The sequence below is a fragment of the Muscardinus avellanarius genome, assembly GCF_963383645.1.
Source record: "Muscardinus avellanarius genome assembly, chromosome: 17".
Classification (NCBI taxonomy): Eukaryota; Metazoa; Chordata; class Mammalia; order Rodentia; family Gliridae; genus Muscardinus; species Muscardinus avellanarius.
In genome coordinates this window covers 64,267,211-64,285,100 of record NC_137803.1, presented here as the reverse complement: position 1 = coordinate 64,285,100, position 17,890 = coordinate 64,267,211, and the positions used below count along the sequence as shown (strand labels likewise).

At 47.8% G+C, this 17,890-nt stretch overlaps 1 protein-coding gene across 1 annotated transcript in view; it reads right to left on the bottom strand.

Annotated features, from left to right (window-relative positions):
• Window positions 1-17,890, bottom strand: part of PTPN2 (protein tyrosine phosphatase non-receptor type 2) — a gene marked incomplete at both ends in the record, with an annotated part of 59,094 nt that overhangs the window by 1,381 nt on the left and 39,823 nt on the right. The window contains 4 exons of the mRNA XM_080714585.1: window positions 2,918-3,019; window positions 7,111-7,274; window positions 12,797-12,949; window positions 14,563-14,772. Coding sequence (XP_080570711.1) covers window positions 2,918-3,019; window positions 7,111-7,274; window positions 12,797-12,949; window positions 14,563-14,772 — 629 coding nt within the window. The remainder of the gene's footprint in view (window positions 1-2,917; window positions 3,020-7,110; window positions 7,275-12,796; window positions 12,950-14,562; window positions 14,773-17,890) is intronic.

Here is a 17,890-nt window from a genome sequence, read left to right as displayed (position 1 = left end):
AGGACATAACCAGCCGCACAGCACAGCCAGCGGCATGCCACTGACCCACAGCTGTGGGAGGAGATGAATTCAATACTTTTCTGAAATAATAAACTTTGTTTTTGGTACTAGGGATTGAACCCAAGGGCATTCTACTTCTGAGCTACATCCCCAGCCCTATTTTATTTTTAGTATTAAACAGGGTCTTACTAAGTTGCCAAGGCTGGCCTTGAACCTGTGGTCCTCTGGTCTCAACCTCCCAAGTACTGGGATTACGGGTGTGCATCCCCATGCCCAGCCATAATTTTCTGAGACGCCAACCCACAAAGGCTTCATCCTCTGGCTGTGTGTATGTTTGCCCTTCTGAAGCACAGCTCAGTTAGTACCGGGCCAGGATGGAGCCCACACACACTGTCCCCATGGGAGCTCAGCGTGCGCTGCAGTCCTGCATCAACGCCGGCATCAAGGACCTCCAAGGAGGAAAGGAGACCTTGAAGACGTCCACCAAGGGCCGCTCTATGGATGGTTTGAAAACCACCGCACCGCCCGGGGAGAGCGAGGTGCGGGGGCAAGGCGTGGCAGCGAGCGAGCACAGCCCCTCGGCCTGCCTTCCTGTGCAAGGCCAGGTTAATGAGGAGGTTCCTGTTCACATACAGAGTGGCAGGATGGATTTTAGCCACAGAGACCAATGCAAATTGGAAGCAAGAGTTTGGACCAGTAAGAACCTACAGCACTGCTATGGGTCTTGATGCCTGCGACAGTTTAATGCAGACAGATGTAAGGAGATGTCCCGCTCACCTCCTCTCCACTTCAGGCTCGAGACCCAGCAGTACTGGTCAGGGCGCAGGCGCACGCTACGTGAGTCATATTTAATATGCAGCATCACCTACATCCTCTGTCCATGCAGCAAAGTTAACACATTCAAGAAGAATGCTCAAGTAAGGTCAAAACACGGAGCACACCGATGGCTTCCAAACTGTTTCTGGATAATTAGCCTCATGCGAAGGCTCACGTGGTACATAAAGAGCAAAAGCAGGAACGCTGTGGCTCACAGGAGGGCCAGCAGCTTGGACTCTTCCTGCCACGTCCTGATGGCACAGAGAAGGAATGCCAACGTGCGGGGACTGTCACGCTTCCTAGGCCGTGCCAACGCCGCCGTTCAGGACGAGGCCAACGCTGGCGGGCGCCGGTTTCTGAACGGGGCGAGCATGCAGTCGGCAACATACTTCATTACCAAATTATGCTTTCAAATGCTCATTAAGACGCTAAAGGAGCAAAGTCCTGGGTGCGGTGGGCACGCTTGCAATCCCCGCGATCGGGAGGCGGAGACAGGACCGCGCTGGCTTAGGAGACCCAGTTTCCAAATAAAATATAAAATAGGTCTGGGAGTGTAGCCCGGAGGTAGAAGGGCTCCATCCCCCAGGAACACACACACACACACACACACTCTAAAGGAACAAGGTAAGGTCTGCACATCATGTACAATTTGCTGAAGTAGAAGGAATATGAAAAAAATTACCTCAAATTTTAGTCTAGTGAACTGAAATCACAGATCATAAAATGCTATTTCTTTTACTCCCTAAATCATAAGTTATCCCAATTATAAATTAGGGTAATTACATTGAAATTTCAATGAAAAATGAACTATATCAGTCATGGGCTTTACAGAAACCAATTTTTTTTGGGGGGTGGGGCGGGTCTAGGGATGGAACCCAGGGGCATTTGACCTCCGAGCCCTATTTTTTTATTCTTTATTTTGAAAAGGTCTCACTAAGTTGCAGAGGGCCTCACTAAGTAGCTGAGGCTGTCCGCAAACTGCAATCCTCTGGTCTCAGCCTCCCGAATGCTGGGATTACAAGCATGAGCCACTATGCACGGCTTCCAGAAACCAATTTCTTTACAATGTTTTTTTCATTTCTTTTTTTGGGGGGTACTGGGGATTAAACCCAGAGGCATTCTACCTTGAAGTACATCTCCAGCCTGATTTTATTTCGAAACGGTCTTGCTAGGTTGATGGGAGTCTCACTATTTGCTGAAGCTGTCCTCAAACCTGTGATGCTCCTGTCTCAGCCTCCCAAGTACTGGGATTACAGGTGTGCACCACCAGGCTGCTCTTTACAAGGTCTTGATCAACTGTTACCCAATTATCCCAGTAAGGAGAATTTCCCTTCAAAACAAATTTTAGGAAAAATTCATTTTTCTTTCTAAAATGGGAAATTATAAAACATGAAGAAATGCAAATATGTAGTAGAATCGCTTATTTGGAATTACAACTGCTCATATCAAACATCTCTTTAGGAAAAGGGAAAATGTATTCAGTACAACTGAGTCAACAACAATTTATTTTGTTTTATGGTAACAGATTTTCAAATTGAACTTTTAAAAAGTACATTTAACTACAAAAGTAAGATTAAATAGGTACTTATAAAATATATTTACCCTGAAGTAGTTAAGAATATAAAGTGTTGATGCCCATGTCAACGGTACATTACACATTACACACATTACTTAAAGGTCATTTTCTTTCCATTAATAACATAGATAAAACCACAATATTTATTGCTTATATCAAGTGCAGGTTAAAATCCAGATAGCCTTCCAAAACAAATCCTGTGATAAGGATCTCAGTGTTGGTGACGCTGGAGACGGTCGCAGCCAGCCGCTTAGTGTGGGTTCAGAGGAACCTGCAGTGGTGGGTCCTGAGACGCTGGCTGTGACTAGTCACCGCTCGGATGGCGCCTACGCCACCGCCCGCCATGAGCTCAGCACCTGCTGCCCCGACACGCCCGGCCACAAGCGCGGCCACGTGGGCGCTGCCGGCAAAGCTGCTCACTTATAGGACACTCTGCTGAAGAGCAGCGCCCAGCCAACCAGGGCGCCAACCAGAACGACCGACACAAACCCCATCCTAGTGAGAACAGGCTGCCAGCATAACCACCTTTTCCTTCTTCGTTCAGTCTCAGCTAGCCTCTGTCGCATCTGCTGCACCTTCTGCGCCGTGCTGGCTTTCCGGTCCTCTCGACTGCGCTTGCGCAGAGCACTGTGGACAGAGGGAAAGGAGGTGTGTGTGATGGCAGGGCTGGAGCCCAGCGCCCCCAGCCTTCCCACTGCTCGAGCTCCGGAGGGAAGGGGCCGGAGGCTGCTCTGCACCTCAGGGTTACGTTCCCAGCGCAGTCCTTTCACTCTGACTCGGGTCTGGGGCTTTTGCTTCTGCTCTGCCAAGGGGGCGCGGGGCGAACTCCGCGCCTGCCTCCCACTCACCCACGCAGAGGGCCTGTCTTGGCAGCCCCCGGCTTCCAGGACGCCGAGTGCGGGCGCTACGAAGCGGAGGCTGCGGGCAGGTGCCCACAGAACCCGAGCCTTCTTTTCCACAGCCTCCGAGTCATGGCGAGAGCCCAGCCAGGGCTCCTGTCTTCCCAGCAATTCCCTGAAGCTTGCCTCTGAGCATGAAGCTTGACTAAGAGTGACCTTCTCTTCAACATCTACATCTCATTGCTGGCCCAATTTAGAGGGACTGACTAAAATACCTCCTTTCTCATTTTCATTACAGTACAGAAGAACATTATAATATGTATCTAGTATTTTACAGGACCATCATTTGCCATATGAACCTAATAATGAGTTCATTAAGTGCTGTATGATTAAATACTATAAAGAATTTTTTTTTTTTTCGGGACTGGGGGTGGAACCCAGGGGCACTTGGCCTCCGAGCTACACTTCCTGCCCTATTTTTTATTCCCACTGAGTTGCAGAGGGCCTCACTAAGTAGCTAAGGCTGTCCGCGAACCGCGATCCTCTGGTCTCAGCCTCCCGAATGCTAGGATTACAAATGTGCGCCACCACGCCCGGCTTAAATACTATATAGAAGCTTAAAAGGGCATTATATTTGTGGAAAGTAGGTCTGGCCCTTAATTGGATTGGGAACATACAATTTTCTAATTTAAAGTAACGGAGCCGGCATACACCTGTAAGCTCGGTCCTAGGGAGCCTGAGACAGAAGCATGCAGGGCTCGAGGCCAGCCTTAGCACCCGAGCAAGAGCCTCACCAATTTAGGGAGGCCTTGTTTCCAAATAAAGAGCACAACAGGGCTGGGGGTGACTCAGAGGTAGAAGGCCCCTGGGTTCCATCCCCAGCACCAAAAAAACAGAATTAGTTAATTTTGTTAAGTGGCTGAACAGCTGGGTGCAGTGGTGCCTGTGATCCCTGAGACTCAGGAGACAGGCAGAAAGACAGCAAACGCAAGGCTGGCCTGGGCTGCTTGGTGTGGTCCTGTCTCAAAAATAAAAAACACAGAGGACTTGGGAACAGTTCAGTTGTATAGACTGCCAGGTTAAGCCCCAGTACCACAAAACAAAATCAAGAAAGGAAGAAGGTTCTTTCCAAAAATGCACCATACAATTCAGGGAACCCGTAGCACGCCGTCACGTGGCTCAAAGCACAATTCTACAGCATGAGAGACTACTCTCAACTCGTGATACGGTAACGTCTTCTGGGCCCGAGAAAACTGTGTCTGTGAACAGTCTGCCAAGTGCGAGCCGGACACTGACCACGAGCGCGGCCTGCTCAGAGGACACCTAGAACCCCACAGCCACACCTGAGGCCGCACCTGCGACACCACGAAAACACACAGGACAGGCTCCCAGCAACGGAGCTTGTCAGTATCTCAATGGCTCACTCTCCGCCAGCAGCCGTTAGGGCTTTATGGGCCAGAGCAGAGTTGAGAATGCTGGTTTTAAATTTAAGACAGGCAATACACAGTAAAAGTACCCCACAACATAGTAACCACACACACATTTACACGTCTACTATCGTGTAGAATCTGTATGTCAACATGTATGTTTATAAAAGTAGTAAAAGAGACTTAGAATACTTGGAAAATGTCTATTTTACTCTATTTTCTTCATTAACAAATTCTTTTTATAGCTGAGTGTGGTGGCATATGCTTATAATAATCCCGGTACTTGGGAGGCTGAGACAGGAGGATCACAGTTTCAAGGCCAGGCTCAGCAATTTAGGCCCTCTACAACTTAGTGAGTTCAGTTTGCAATACAAAAAAATTTAAAAAAAAAGAAAGCTTTTTATAAATTTATAAACTGACGCTGCACGTGGCGGCGCAGAGCATTCAGGAGGCTGAGAAGATCGCGGTTCATGGACAGCCTCAGCTACTTAGTGAGGTCCTCCGCAACTTAGACCGTTTAAAAATAAAGAATAGCCGGGTGTGGTGGCGCACGCTTGTCATCCCCACGCTTGGGAGGGAGATACAGGAGGATCGCGCAGGTTCGAAGCCAGCTGCGAGCGCTGGTTTAGGAGACCCTGTTTCCAAATAAAAATAGGTCTGGGAGTGTAGCCCGGAGGTAGAAGGGCTTCCAGGAACCCCAGTACCACCAAAAAAAAAAAAAAAAAAAAAGGACTGGGGGTATAGCTCAGAGGTAGAATGCCCCAGGGTTCTATCCCCAGTACCACAAAAAATAAAAAATAAAATATTATACTTAGCCAGTGGCACACTGCTTATAACCTCAACACTTGGGAGCTGAGACAGGAAGAGCTCAGGGTGAGTAAAGTCTCCACAGCTTAGAGAGACTCTTGGCAACCTAGCAAAGGGAGACGACCTTGGGATTCAATTCAGTACCAAAAAATAAAGTAAATCAGCCTTAGTATATAATCTCTACATTAGAAGGAAACAAAAGTGAAGCTCTATTTCACTTCTCTTTCATGGAATGCCCCAAGGGACTAATCTAGCAAACAGGAGTATAATGTTAAGTTTCCCGGTCAACTGTTTTTAACAGAAAAAAAAAAGTTCACTGGGCTCATGAGAGAGGAAGAGACAGAGCACCCTGACTCTGCTAAGTGGCTTACACTCTGGGACTCCAGCCTCAGATGTGTGAGATGTCCAGAACCTTGAAAACACGGCTTTCTTTTCTTTTTTCTTTTTGCAGAACTGGGGATGAAGCCCAGCGCAGTTTTCTTAAGTTAAAAATTCTGAATAGTTTATACATTCATGTTTTTTGTTTTTTGGGTTTTTTTTCCAGCACTGGGATAGAAGCCAGGGCATTCTACCTCTGAGCTATACCCCACCTCTATTTTTTTTATTATTCCTTATTTTGAAACAAAGTCTCACTGAGTTGCAAAGAGGCTAAGTAGCTGAGACTATTTGCAAACCATGATCCTCCTGTCTCAGCCTCCCAAATACTGGATTACAAATGTGCGCCACCATGTCCAGCTCTCATATGGATATGTATTTTTTATTTTTATCTTTATTTTCTTTTGTGGTACTGGGGATGGAACCCAGGGACCTTCTACCTCTGGGCTACACTCTCAGACCTATTTTTTATATCTCATTTGGAAACAGGATCTCACTAAGTTGCTGAGAGCCTCACTAAGTAACTGAGAGGCTGGCTTCCAACATGCGCGATCCTCTCGTTTCAACCTCTCAAGTACCAGATTGCAAGCGTGCATCAACCACGCCTGGCTCTCATACGGATTATTTATATACATTTATTTATTTATTTATTTATTTATTTATTTATTTATTTATTTATTTATTTTGGCGGTACTGGGGTTCCTGGAAACCCTTCTACCACTGGGCTACACTCCCAGACCTACTTTTATACTTTTTTATTTGGAAACGGTCTCTTAGCCAGCATGGCTGGCTTTGAACCTGTGAGATTCTCCTGTCTCCACCTCCCAAGCGCGGGGATTATAAGCGTGCGCCACCACACCCGGTTCATATGGATTTTTAAAAAAAACAGAAAGTATAAAAGCATACTTTATACAATTTTTCTTTGGGAGGAAGACTTTTTGTTATTCCTCTAAAGGAAATTATGTTTAAGTATTTTAAAATTTTATTAAAGGCATACTGTCAATTATACCATAGTGCAAATATGCAATAATTGTGCAAATAGCAATAGCAGGTTTTCAGGTCATTTATTTTCTGCACCATAATATTCACTTTAATTATAACTTCTGCTTTCAATTAGTATTATTCCTTCAAATGGCTTCTAAAAACTGGCTTTTTATGAAAGGACTGAAAGCTCTAATTATGCCAGCATCCGACCCTTAGAAGCCCCTGGGCAGTAGTAAGTGGCCATGTGCATCCCAAGCCCGCCGTTGGGGTGCTGCCGGGCGCTCACCTCTCGCTGCCCTCCGGGGCGGCCGGGCTCGCGCAGCGGTCCCCTATGGCTCTCTCTTCCTCTGGACCAATTCTGTTCCCGTTGTACTTCTCAGTCATGATTTTGTTTGGTGAGAGATCAAGAGCAGGAGATAAGTCTTCCTTAGAAAGTTCTTTCCACCGTTTCTAGGCAAAGGAAGAAACAAAAAACAAATGCAAACACTACGGCAGCCCTTTCCAGAAAGAAACAGGGTTCACAAATGGAAAAGAAAAAGGCTTTCTACCAAATAGTCTTTTTTTCTTTTCTTTTCTTTTTTTTGGTACTGGGGATAAAACCCACGGGCATTCTACCTCTAAGCTATGCCCCGAACCCTATTATATTTTTATTTTGAAACGGGTCTTGTTAGGTTAATGAGTCTCGCTACTTGCTGAAGCTGTCTTGAAACCCATGGTCTCCTGTCTCAGACTCCCAAGCACTGGGAATACAGGTGTGCACCACCACACCTGGCTAAACTACAGCTCTTTTAACTATGCTTATTTTAAGTTTGAAATTTAAGCTGGGTGTGGTGGCGCATGCTTCTAATCCCAGCATTTGGGAGGCTGAGATGGGAGGATCCAGGTTCACGGACAGCCTCAGCTACTTAGTGAGGCCCTTTGCAACTCTGTGAGACCTTGTTTCAAAAATATAGAATAAAGAGGGCTGGGATCCGGGCGTGGTGGTGCACGCTTGTAATCCCAGCATTTGGGAGGCTGAGACAGGAGGATCCGGGTTCGCAGATAGTCTCAGCTATTTAGTGAGACCCTGTTTCAAAACAAAGAATAAAAAAATAGGGCTGGGGGTGTAGCTTGGTGGTAGAATGCCCCTAGGTTCAATCCCCAGTAACGCCAAAAAAAAAAAAAAAAAAAAAAAACAACAACAAGGTTGGTGTGGCGGCACACATTTGTAATCCCAGTACTTGGGAAGCAGAGACAGGAAAATCACAGGTTCATGGCCAGTCTCAGCTACTTAGTGAGGCCCTCCTCAACATAGTAAGACCCTGTTTCAAAATAAGGAATAAAAAAATAGAGCCAGGCGTGGTGGTGCACACTTGTAATCCCAGCACTCGGGAAGCTGAGACTGGAGGATCACAGACAGCCTCAGCTACTTCATGAGGCTCTCTGCCATAACTTAGTGAGACCCTGTTCTGGGTTCCACCCCCAGGACCACCAAAAAAAAAAAAAAAAAAAGTGCCAGTCATAGTGGTGCATGCCTGTAATCCCAGTACTTGGTTGGGAGACTGAGACAGGAAGATCAGAGGTTTGCAGCCAGCCTCAACAATTCAGTGAGGCTCTCCACAACCTAGTGAAACCCTGTTTAAATTAAAACATAAGCCAGGCATGGTGGCAATCATTTGTAATCCCAGTGCTAAGGAGGCTGAGGTAAGAGAACTGGAGATTCACAGCCAGCCTCAGCAACTTAGTGAGGCCCTGTTTCAAAATACAAAACAAAATAGGGCTGGTGGTATAGTTCAGAGGTAGAATGTCCCTGGGTTTAATCCCCAATACCACAAAAAGAAAGAAAATAGGGCTGGGTATTCTAAGAATACCCCTGGGTTCCATCCCTAGTACCACAAAAAAAAAAAAAAAAAAAAAAGCATCAAGTACTTATTGATGTCTGAACACAGTACCCTTACTGCCACCCGGCGGGCTCTCCCGAGGGCCTCGCAGGCTGCTGGCTGCCGTGAGATTCAGCCAGAGCGAGGCCCCACCAGGCTCTCGGCGCTCCCCTCCCAGGGACGGCTGGTGTCTGGCCGCGACAGCCTCGAAGCACGCTGGTACCTCTTGCTCCTCGCCACTGCCCAGTGTAACTGGGATCAGGGCTGAGCTCTCTGGCAGGTCCCATGATGCCAAGGACCTGAATCTGGCTCTCCCGACCAGCTGCAACAGCTGGCCCCTGCCTGGACGGAGAGCAACCTGGACTTGAGAGGTACAGCCTAAGGCAGGGTTCAGATTCAGATGAAGAGGACTCAGTCTCCTCCTCCATGAGGACGCCAAGCCGGGGAGCGGGAGCGGCAGTTGCTGAGATGGTGCGTGAGGAGCCAAGCGTCCAGTCCGCCACATGTTAATTTTCCTGGGCCCCTCCTGCCACCACTGCTAGGGACAAGGCTGAAAGAAGTCATGCTGTACGTGGCCCCAGGGAAGAAGGCACAACAGCTGTGTGGGCCACAGAGGGGCAGGCTCAGGACCTCGTTGCTGGGAGCACAGCCACCGCCATCCTTACCCACAGCCAGAGGCAGAAGCCAGAGAGCTGAGGCCACGCCTCTCGCGACCACCGACCCTGATGTGGCCCGCAATGGCTTCCGTGCACGGGTGGCCCCCTCCGAGACCCTTTCATGGAAGCAAGGAGGCTTGGATTTAATTAAAAGGGATACTCTGTCTACTGCCGCACAGCCACAATGATTTTGAACAGACGTAACCTGCAACTTGGACTTCCTTGAACTTATGCACCCTCATTCTCTGGAGTGACGCTGGGGGATTTTAAAGCTTCCTGGAAAACCCATTCACACACACTGGACACGCGAGCTCTGGATGGGTCTCAGTATTAACACACAGCAGAGAGAAGGGGAAGAGCATCTACCACACCCACCTTTCCCAGAAATGGCTCTTTTAGTTGCTTAATGTGTGTCTTTTGTCTTATTATAGCTAATTTATGAAAGACTTGGAAAATGTGACATTTTATAATCTACTGTGTCGGGAAGACACAGAGGAGCACAGCTGGGTACAATCTGGCCAGACAATGGAGGACACGGAGGGAGCCCTAGAGACGAGAGGAGGCAGGGCACGAAGAAGCCTAAGGAGAGGAGCCAGACCTGCCCAGGAAGAACTGCGCCACAGCTGAAGACCACTAAACTGACACCTAAGACTAAGGCCTTTCGGTTTTGACAAACATATCACATGTATTTCTTCCCTTGTTTAAAAGGCTTGCCACTAGCCAGGAGTGGTGGCGCACGCTTGTAATCCCAGTGCTTGGGTGGCTGAGACAGGAGAAGCACACATTTGAAGCCAGCCTCAGCTACTTAACAAGGTCCTCTGCAATTTAGTGAGACCCTGTTTGCAAATAAAATAGGTCTGGAGGTATAGCCCAGAGGTATTAGGCCCCTGGGTTCCATCCCCAGTAGCACACACGCGCGCGCGCTCACACACACACACACACACACACAGATTTTGTCTTAAATCTATAGAACACTCAGTTATATTTAGCCATTATGACTGATGGTCTTGATTTATGAGGACTGTTTAGAATATTTCTGATTGGTTAGTAATCACAGAATTAAAGAGCTAGCAAGTACATTCACAATGAGGAACAGAGCAAGCGCGGTCCGCCTGCTTGCGCGTCCGCTGACTGCGGTAGAGACGACCACCTCTCATCTAGAACGAGTGGGACTGGGCCTCCGCTCTCAGAGTCTTTCCAGTTTGAAGTGTTCACGTAGGTTTTAGTGACTGACCATCACTACTGTGAAAATCTGAAATCTGAAAGGCTCCGAAGCCAAAGTCTTTTAAAGGCCCAAATGCTCGGTGTGTGACTCTGGGGCGCAGCCTGCATCTGTGGTGCCGTGCAGCGCCAGTTAGCAGGTCCGTGGAAGGGGCCCTCGCTGCTTGTTTCTAGTTTACATCTGCCTGAAACCAGTGGCAAAGGTCTCTCACGCTCAATCTTGGAGTAGAAATAAAAACAAAAGTATGTTCATGAGAAGAAAAGCACCAACCAGAGAAGTATAACGTTTACCAATACTTCATTATGTCTGCCTAAGTACTGACACTGTGCACTGTTATGAAGTAAAATATCTAAACTAAATATCCTAAGCTGGGCATGGTGGCACACACCTGTAACCTCAGTATCTGGGAATCTGAGATAGAATCACAACTTCGTGGCTATCCTCAGTAACTTAGCAAAAACTAAAAATAAGAAAATAAATATTCTACATTCCCTTATCAAATTTTTGTTGTGGGGCAGTAAGGACTGGAACTAGGGCATTCTACCTCTGACCTATACCCCAGCCCTTCTTATATTTTCTTCTGAAACAGGGTCGAGCCAGGTTGCTTGGGATCTTCCTGCATTGCTGAAGAAGTCTTCAAACCTGCAATTCTGCTATCTCAGCCCCCAGAACTGGGGTTACAGGCATTCACTACCACACCCGGCTTCCTAGTCGTGTGTGTGTGTGTGTGTGTGTGTGTATGCGCGCGCGCGCGTGTGTGTATTTTCATTGTAGTAGGCACTGAACTCAGGGGTATTCTGCCTCTGAACTATACTCCCAGCCCTACTTTATTTTTTATTTTGAAACAGAAACTCTAAAGTGGTGGAGGGCCTAAGTTGCTAAGGCTAGCTGTGAACCTGAGATCCTCCTGTCTCAGCCTCCCAAGTACTAGGATTATAAGCATGTGCCACCACGCCTGGCTCTCATCATTTGTGTGTGTGTGTCTGTGGTACTGGAGGTGGAACCTAGGAGCATTCTATCTCCGAGCTACACCCCCTGCCCTATTTTTTATTCTTTTTTGGAAACAGGGTCTCACTGAGTTGCAAAGGGCCTCTCTAAGTAGCTGAGGTTGTCCTCAAACCTCGATCCTCCTATCTCAGCCTTGCAAATACTGGGATTACAAATGTGTGCCACTACACCCAACTGCTCGTCAAATTTTTAATGGGACAAAAGTACTTAAGTCTTCTGGTTGATTTCAGTTATTACATGCTTAAATCCAGCCAGGTATAGCGGTGCACACCTGTAAGCCTAGTACTTGGGAAGCCGAGGCAGGATGACTGCAGGTTTGCAGCAGCCTCAGCTACTTAGTGAGGCCCTGACTCACAATAAAAAATAAAATAAGAGCCAGGCATGGTGGCCCATGCTTGCAATCCCAGCATTCGGGAAGCTAAGGCCGGAGGATCACAGTTCGGGGACAGTTTCAGCTACTTAGCAAGGCCCTTTGCAACAGTGAGACCCTGTTTCAAAATTAAAAAGAAAAAAAGCGGGGGGGGGGGAGCTGGGAGTGTAGCTCAAATGTACAATGCCCCTGGGTTTGAACCCCAGTAGCATAAAAATAAATAAATAATAAATAAAATAAGGCTAGGGGTATAGCGCAGAGGTAGAAAGAACACCCTCAGGGTTCAATCCCTATTTCCTCTCCCTAAAATATTTAAATGGCCCATACAAAAAAAATATTTAATTTCTTTTATGAAATCTTATTCCTACTAGAGTGTTTGTGGTGTGTGTGGTGGGAATATTGGGGATGGAACCCAGGGCCTTTGTACCTCCTGGCTACATTCCCAGACCTATTTTTTTATATTTTATTTGTAAACAGGGTCTCATTAAGTTACTGAGAGCCTCCCTAAGCTGTTGAGGCTGGCTTCAAACCTCCGTGATGCTCCTGTCTCAGACTCCCAAGTACTGGATTACAAGCACCCCCCCAAAAAAAAACTAAAAAAAAAAAAAAAACCCACAAAAAACAAGTAAGCGCCATCACACCCGGCTCCTACTAGGGGTTTTAAGAAATACATAGGACTTAACTTGAGGCTCAACATATGTGAGGAAGTAAACTTAAAATTTGTACTTTTAAAGGAGCCGGTTGGCTTTCCCCATGAACTCAAATACGCTTTCTAGAAGGGCAAGGCGAGGGTGGGTGGAAGAGCTATCAGAGCTAGTCGCATCTGAGGAGCGGGTGGCTCTCCCAGCAAAGTTTACCTGTATACTAGCATCTCCCTGCAGACACTTAGCTCCTTCTATCACGGCCATGTAGGAGAATCTGAGCTGGTCCGGCGTCTGAATGAGCCCCATCCGATACTTCCTCATGTTCAGTAACACTTGCTTGATGTTAATATCACCTCCTTTCTCCATCTGCAAGAAAGGTAAAACACGCCAGGCCTTTTATTAAGAGTCCAGGAAGCAGAAGCAACACGCGCGTGTCAGACTCCTGCTCTCAAGGGCACCAGGAGACCATCCCACTCACACCCCAGCGGTCCAAGTGCCAAATGGGCAAACTCACGATTCATTTCAAACCCAGCATAGTAGTCTCCTTCATTTTGGCCAGTAAGCTCTTGCTCCCCCGAGGGCAATCTCACTACTCCTACTGTTTATGGTCTTGGCAAGGGTCACCTTTGTGTCCCCGGCCCTCTGCTCTCTTCGCGTCTTGACTGCAGACGCGATGTCGGGATGCACAGTGGCCATCCCAAAGTGGTGAAACACAGTCAGAGGAAAACCACAGCCTGCGATCAACCCGGGGCTGCAGCTGAGCCTCCGCGCCAGCTCTCAACTATTAATTTGATTTTAGAAACCACTTCCCAAACAGAGAGGGAAGAGAAAGAAGGTGGCAGGGAATAGGCATGACCACGTAATCCAGCTCTAGTAGTCATCATTACCAAAACAGTAACCCGAGAGTTGAGACACGAAGTTCAGCTGGAGCAGTGGTGCGCACCTATCATCTCAGTACCGGGGGCCCGAGGCATGAGCATCAAAGGAAGCAATGGGCTTAGCACAGGCCTCCAACTCATGTTGTGTTAGCATGATGCATACACTCCAAATTCCCTTAAGAAAACTTTCCCTAATTTTTATACCTGATTATCAAAACCCAAACAGGAAACTCATGGTATAAGCAAATAGCTTTGCGCCACCAGCCTCTGCAATTTAATGAAGCCCTGTTTCAAAATAAAAACAGCCGGGTGTGGTGATGCATGCTTGTAATCCCAGCATTTGGGAGGCTGAGACCGGAGGATCACAGTTCACAGACAGCCTCAGCTACTGAGTGAGGCCCTCCGCAACTCAGTGAGACCCTGTTTCAAAATAAAGAATAAAAAATAGGGTAGAGGGTGTAGCTTGGAGGTCGAATGCCCCTGGGTTCCATCCCCAGACCCGCAAAAAACAAAAACAAAATCAAAACAAAAAAACACAGTAGGGCTGGGGATGTAGCTCAAGAGGTGGAATGCCCCTGGGTACATCCCCAGAACCAAAAAAAAAAAAAAAAAAAAAGGAAAGAAAAGAAAAACCCAGCATATGGGGGTCACACTCAGGAACTTGTGGGGCCAGCAGCACCAGCTCACCAACACTGAAGGGCATGAGGAAGGCCTCGCCACATAAAGTCCTGCAGAGACAGGAGGATCACAGGTTTACAGCCTGCCTCAGCAAGGCACACTACGTTACCCCTCGTGACTAAGTAAAGGAAGAGATGGCTTGTGTGAAGAGGGAGGTCGACATTATATAGAATTTAGACTTGGAAGAGGAGGTCTGTTACAAGGGAACCGCATCGCAGGCTCCCTAGAGTCTTCTGGACACACCGCCCACTGTGAACAGGAGCAGCTGGAAGAGCGGAGATGAGAGCTCTGGCTTTTGCCAAAAGCAGCAATTTAACCTGTATGTAAAACCTAGTTCTGGGCATGACACCAAAGTCTACTCCTCCAGGAGAAACAATTTAAAAAGGCAACCCAGCCTGAAAGGAGGTCACCGGAAGCACTCACGAGCACGAGGCAGGTGTCTACCAGGGAGAAGGTGCCCGAGCGGCCGATGCCTGCGCTGCAGTGGACCACCACGGGCCCGTGCTCGGGGCGCAGGGAGCCAGACTCTCTCACTTTGAACAAGAAGTTGAGAAACGAGGCTGGCGATTCCGGGACTCCAAAGTCTGGCCAGGTGGTGTAGTGAAAGTGGGATACCGTTCTGCTCTCCCCGCTCTGCAAGTGAAGTCAAGGGACAAAGTTAGTTCTGCTACCTCTCTCTAAAACACTACTTCAGAAAGATCACGTGTTTGATGGAATGATTTTTCTATGCGCTGTTTGCTTGTACCAGGAATTTTCCGTTGAGTTTTGTTATCCACGTACACAAATCAGGGAACATTTTCTTTAAGGGAATTTGGACTACATTCATCAAGCTAACACAACAAAACTTAGAGGTCTGTTCTAAACCCTCAAACTTAGTCACTAAATTCACACAACAATCCTATTAAATCCATATTCCAGGCCAGAAAATGCTGGCAAAAAGTCATCTGCCCAGCCAGGTGTGGTGGTACACACTATATTCCCACTATGTGGGAGGCTGAGACAGGAGGATCACAGGTTCGAGGACAGCTTCAACAAGTAGCGAGACTCTCATCAACCTAGCAAGACCCTGTTTCAAAACAAAAAATACAACTGGGCGGGTAGTGTAGCTCAGAGAAAGAACGTTCCTAGGTTCTATCCCAGTAGCACAAAAGAGAAAAGGTCACCTGCCAAAGTCACAAAGCTAGTGGCTGCAGACAGACTGTGAGAAGGCGGACAGCCTCAGCTACTGAGTGAGGCCCTCTGCAACTTAGTGAGACCCTGCTTCAAAATAAAAAATAAAAAATAGGGCAGAGGGTGTAGCTCGGAGGTTGAATGCCCGTGGATTCCATCCCCAGACCTACAAACAAACAAACAAAAAAAAACCAAAAAAACGAGGTATTAAAAATAAGGTGACTAAAAGTATGTAGCTAATTTTTTAAAAGTTTCTACACTAGGCAGGTATGGTGGCGTACTCTTGTAATCCCAGTGCTTGGGAGGCTGAGGCAGGAGGATCTCAGGTTTGCAGCCAGCCTTGCCAATGTCGTGAGGCCCTCTGCAACTTAGTGAGACTCTGTTTAAAAAAAAAAAAAAAAAGTAGGGCTGGGGTGCGGCTTGGAGGTAGAATGTCCTGAGTTCAGTTCCTAGTACCTCAAAAAGAGCCTCACTACGTTACCATGTCCTGGCTTAGAACCTGCAATCCCGCTGTCTCGGCCTCCCAAGTAGCCAGGGTGCAGCCAGGAGTCCTGGCTTATCCAGTAGCTGTTGCGGCAGCGAAGTCTGTGCGCTCGTCTGAACTGAAAGGTGGACTTGGTCAGCTAGCGCCGATGCTGGGGTCCGTGTGCTTCCGGGACTCCGTGTGCCGTGGGTTGACTGGATCCAGTCCTGTATCCCCAGCTGTGTCCTGGCTAGCTAGCTGTCTGTTGTTATTCTGCCTATCTACCTATCTTTTACCTATCATTGGTATTAGGGACTGAACCCGGGGACAATCTACCTCTGAGCTACACCCCCAGCCCTTTTTATTTTGAAACAGGTCTTGCTAAGTTGCTTAGGCTGCCCTTGAACCTGTGATTCCTGTCTCAACCTTTCAAGTACTGGGATTCCAGGCGTTCACCACTGCACTAGGCTTATTCTGTTTACAAATGTGGTCAGACATTTGAATGCACTGCCAAAGTACCACAACTATATGCCAAAAAGAGCTAATGCTGTGTGACAGAATAGTGAATATAAAAAGGAAATTCAGCCAGGCGTGGTGGCGCACGCTTGTAATCCCCGCACTTGAGGATCGCGCAGGTTCAAAGACAGCCTCACTGGTTTAAGAGACCCTGTTAAATAGGTCTGGGTGTGTAGTCCGGAGGTAGAAGGGTTCCATCCCCAGTACCACCAAAAAAATAAATAAAAATAAAAAAGAAATTCAAAACATTCTAAGTTAAGAAGGCTAAGCTGCACGTACTTTTACACAGCTGTCAGCAGCCAGTGAACACGTGACGCCCGCACTGGACAGGCCAGGAGGCCGCTCCTTGACTGGCCCAGGGATCCCATTAGCTTAGGCATGTTTTCCCGTAAAGAGGGGAGTGGGCGTTTTAAGCCCGTTCCTCACTGACGTCCTGCTACGGCCATCAGCCTCCCTGCAGGGTAGCCGTGCACAGCAGGGTTGGCCTCGTGCACACAGCCTAAGCCCAGGCCGGCGTGGGGTGCGCAGCTGGCCCCCAGGCTGCACGTAGCCCCAGCTCTGAATGTCTGGGCACCATGATGCTAAGCACCTGCTCACTGTCTGCTGCTTACAGAGCTGGGCTCAAGGCGGGATCGCTTGTCTTTGTTTTGCTTTTCAAATCCAGGTCATGCTGTCTGAGATATGAAGCCAGTTCCCAGAAATGCTCATGACTATTTCCATAATAAGGCTTCCCTGCTGATAGATTTTTGAAAATCAGTGCTTTTCATGCCTTGCAGAATCAGACAGAAGGACTCTCCTGAGGTTAGTTTTGGTTAATTTACCCTCACTAAAACAGGGTTCAAAATGATGTATTTCAGAGTTGCAAGGCCACATGAAGGATAAGACCCATATACTGACGACTGGCGAGAAACGGTCACTTCCAGGACCTTCTCTCTCTCTCTCTCCTGCTGGGGGAACAAGTGAGGGAACAATGACGGCTGCCAAAGAGCAGACAACTAACACTCAATCTAGCCTACACATTCAGTCTTCTCTCTCTTTTCTTTTTTTTTCCAGTACTGGGGGTGGAACCCAGGGGCATTCTACCTCCAAGCTATACCTGCAGCCATATTTTTTATTCTTTACTTTGAAACGGGGTCTCAGCCGGGCGTGGTGGCCCACATTTGTAATCCCAGCATTCAGGAGGCTGAGACCTGGAGGATCGCGGTTCACGGACAGCCTCAGCTACTTAGTGAGGCCCTCTGCAACTCAGTGAGACCCGGTTTCAAAATAAAGAATAAAGAATAGGGCAGGGGGTGTAGCTCGGAGGTCAAATGTCCTTGGGTTCCATCCCCAGACCCGCAAAAAAAAAAAAAAGAAAAGAAACAGGGTCTCACTGAGTTGCAAAGGGCCTCACTAGGTAGCTGAGCCTCCCAAATGCTGGGATTACAAGGGTGCGCCACCATGCCTGGCTTGAAGGAGATTTCTAGATGCAGACTCCGTGCGTATGGGAAGTTTGCGATACCTGGGAGCCGAGAAGCCGAGTGGGTAGGAGGCAACAGGGAGCTAGTGGGCCTACGGTAGTGCAAGTGGCGCCTGCCCAAAGCCACTCATACAACAGTTAGC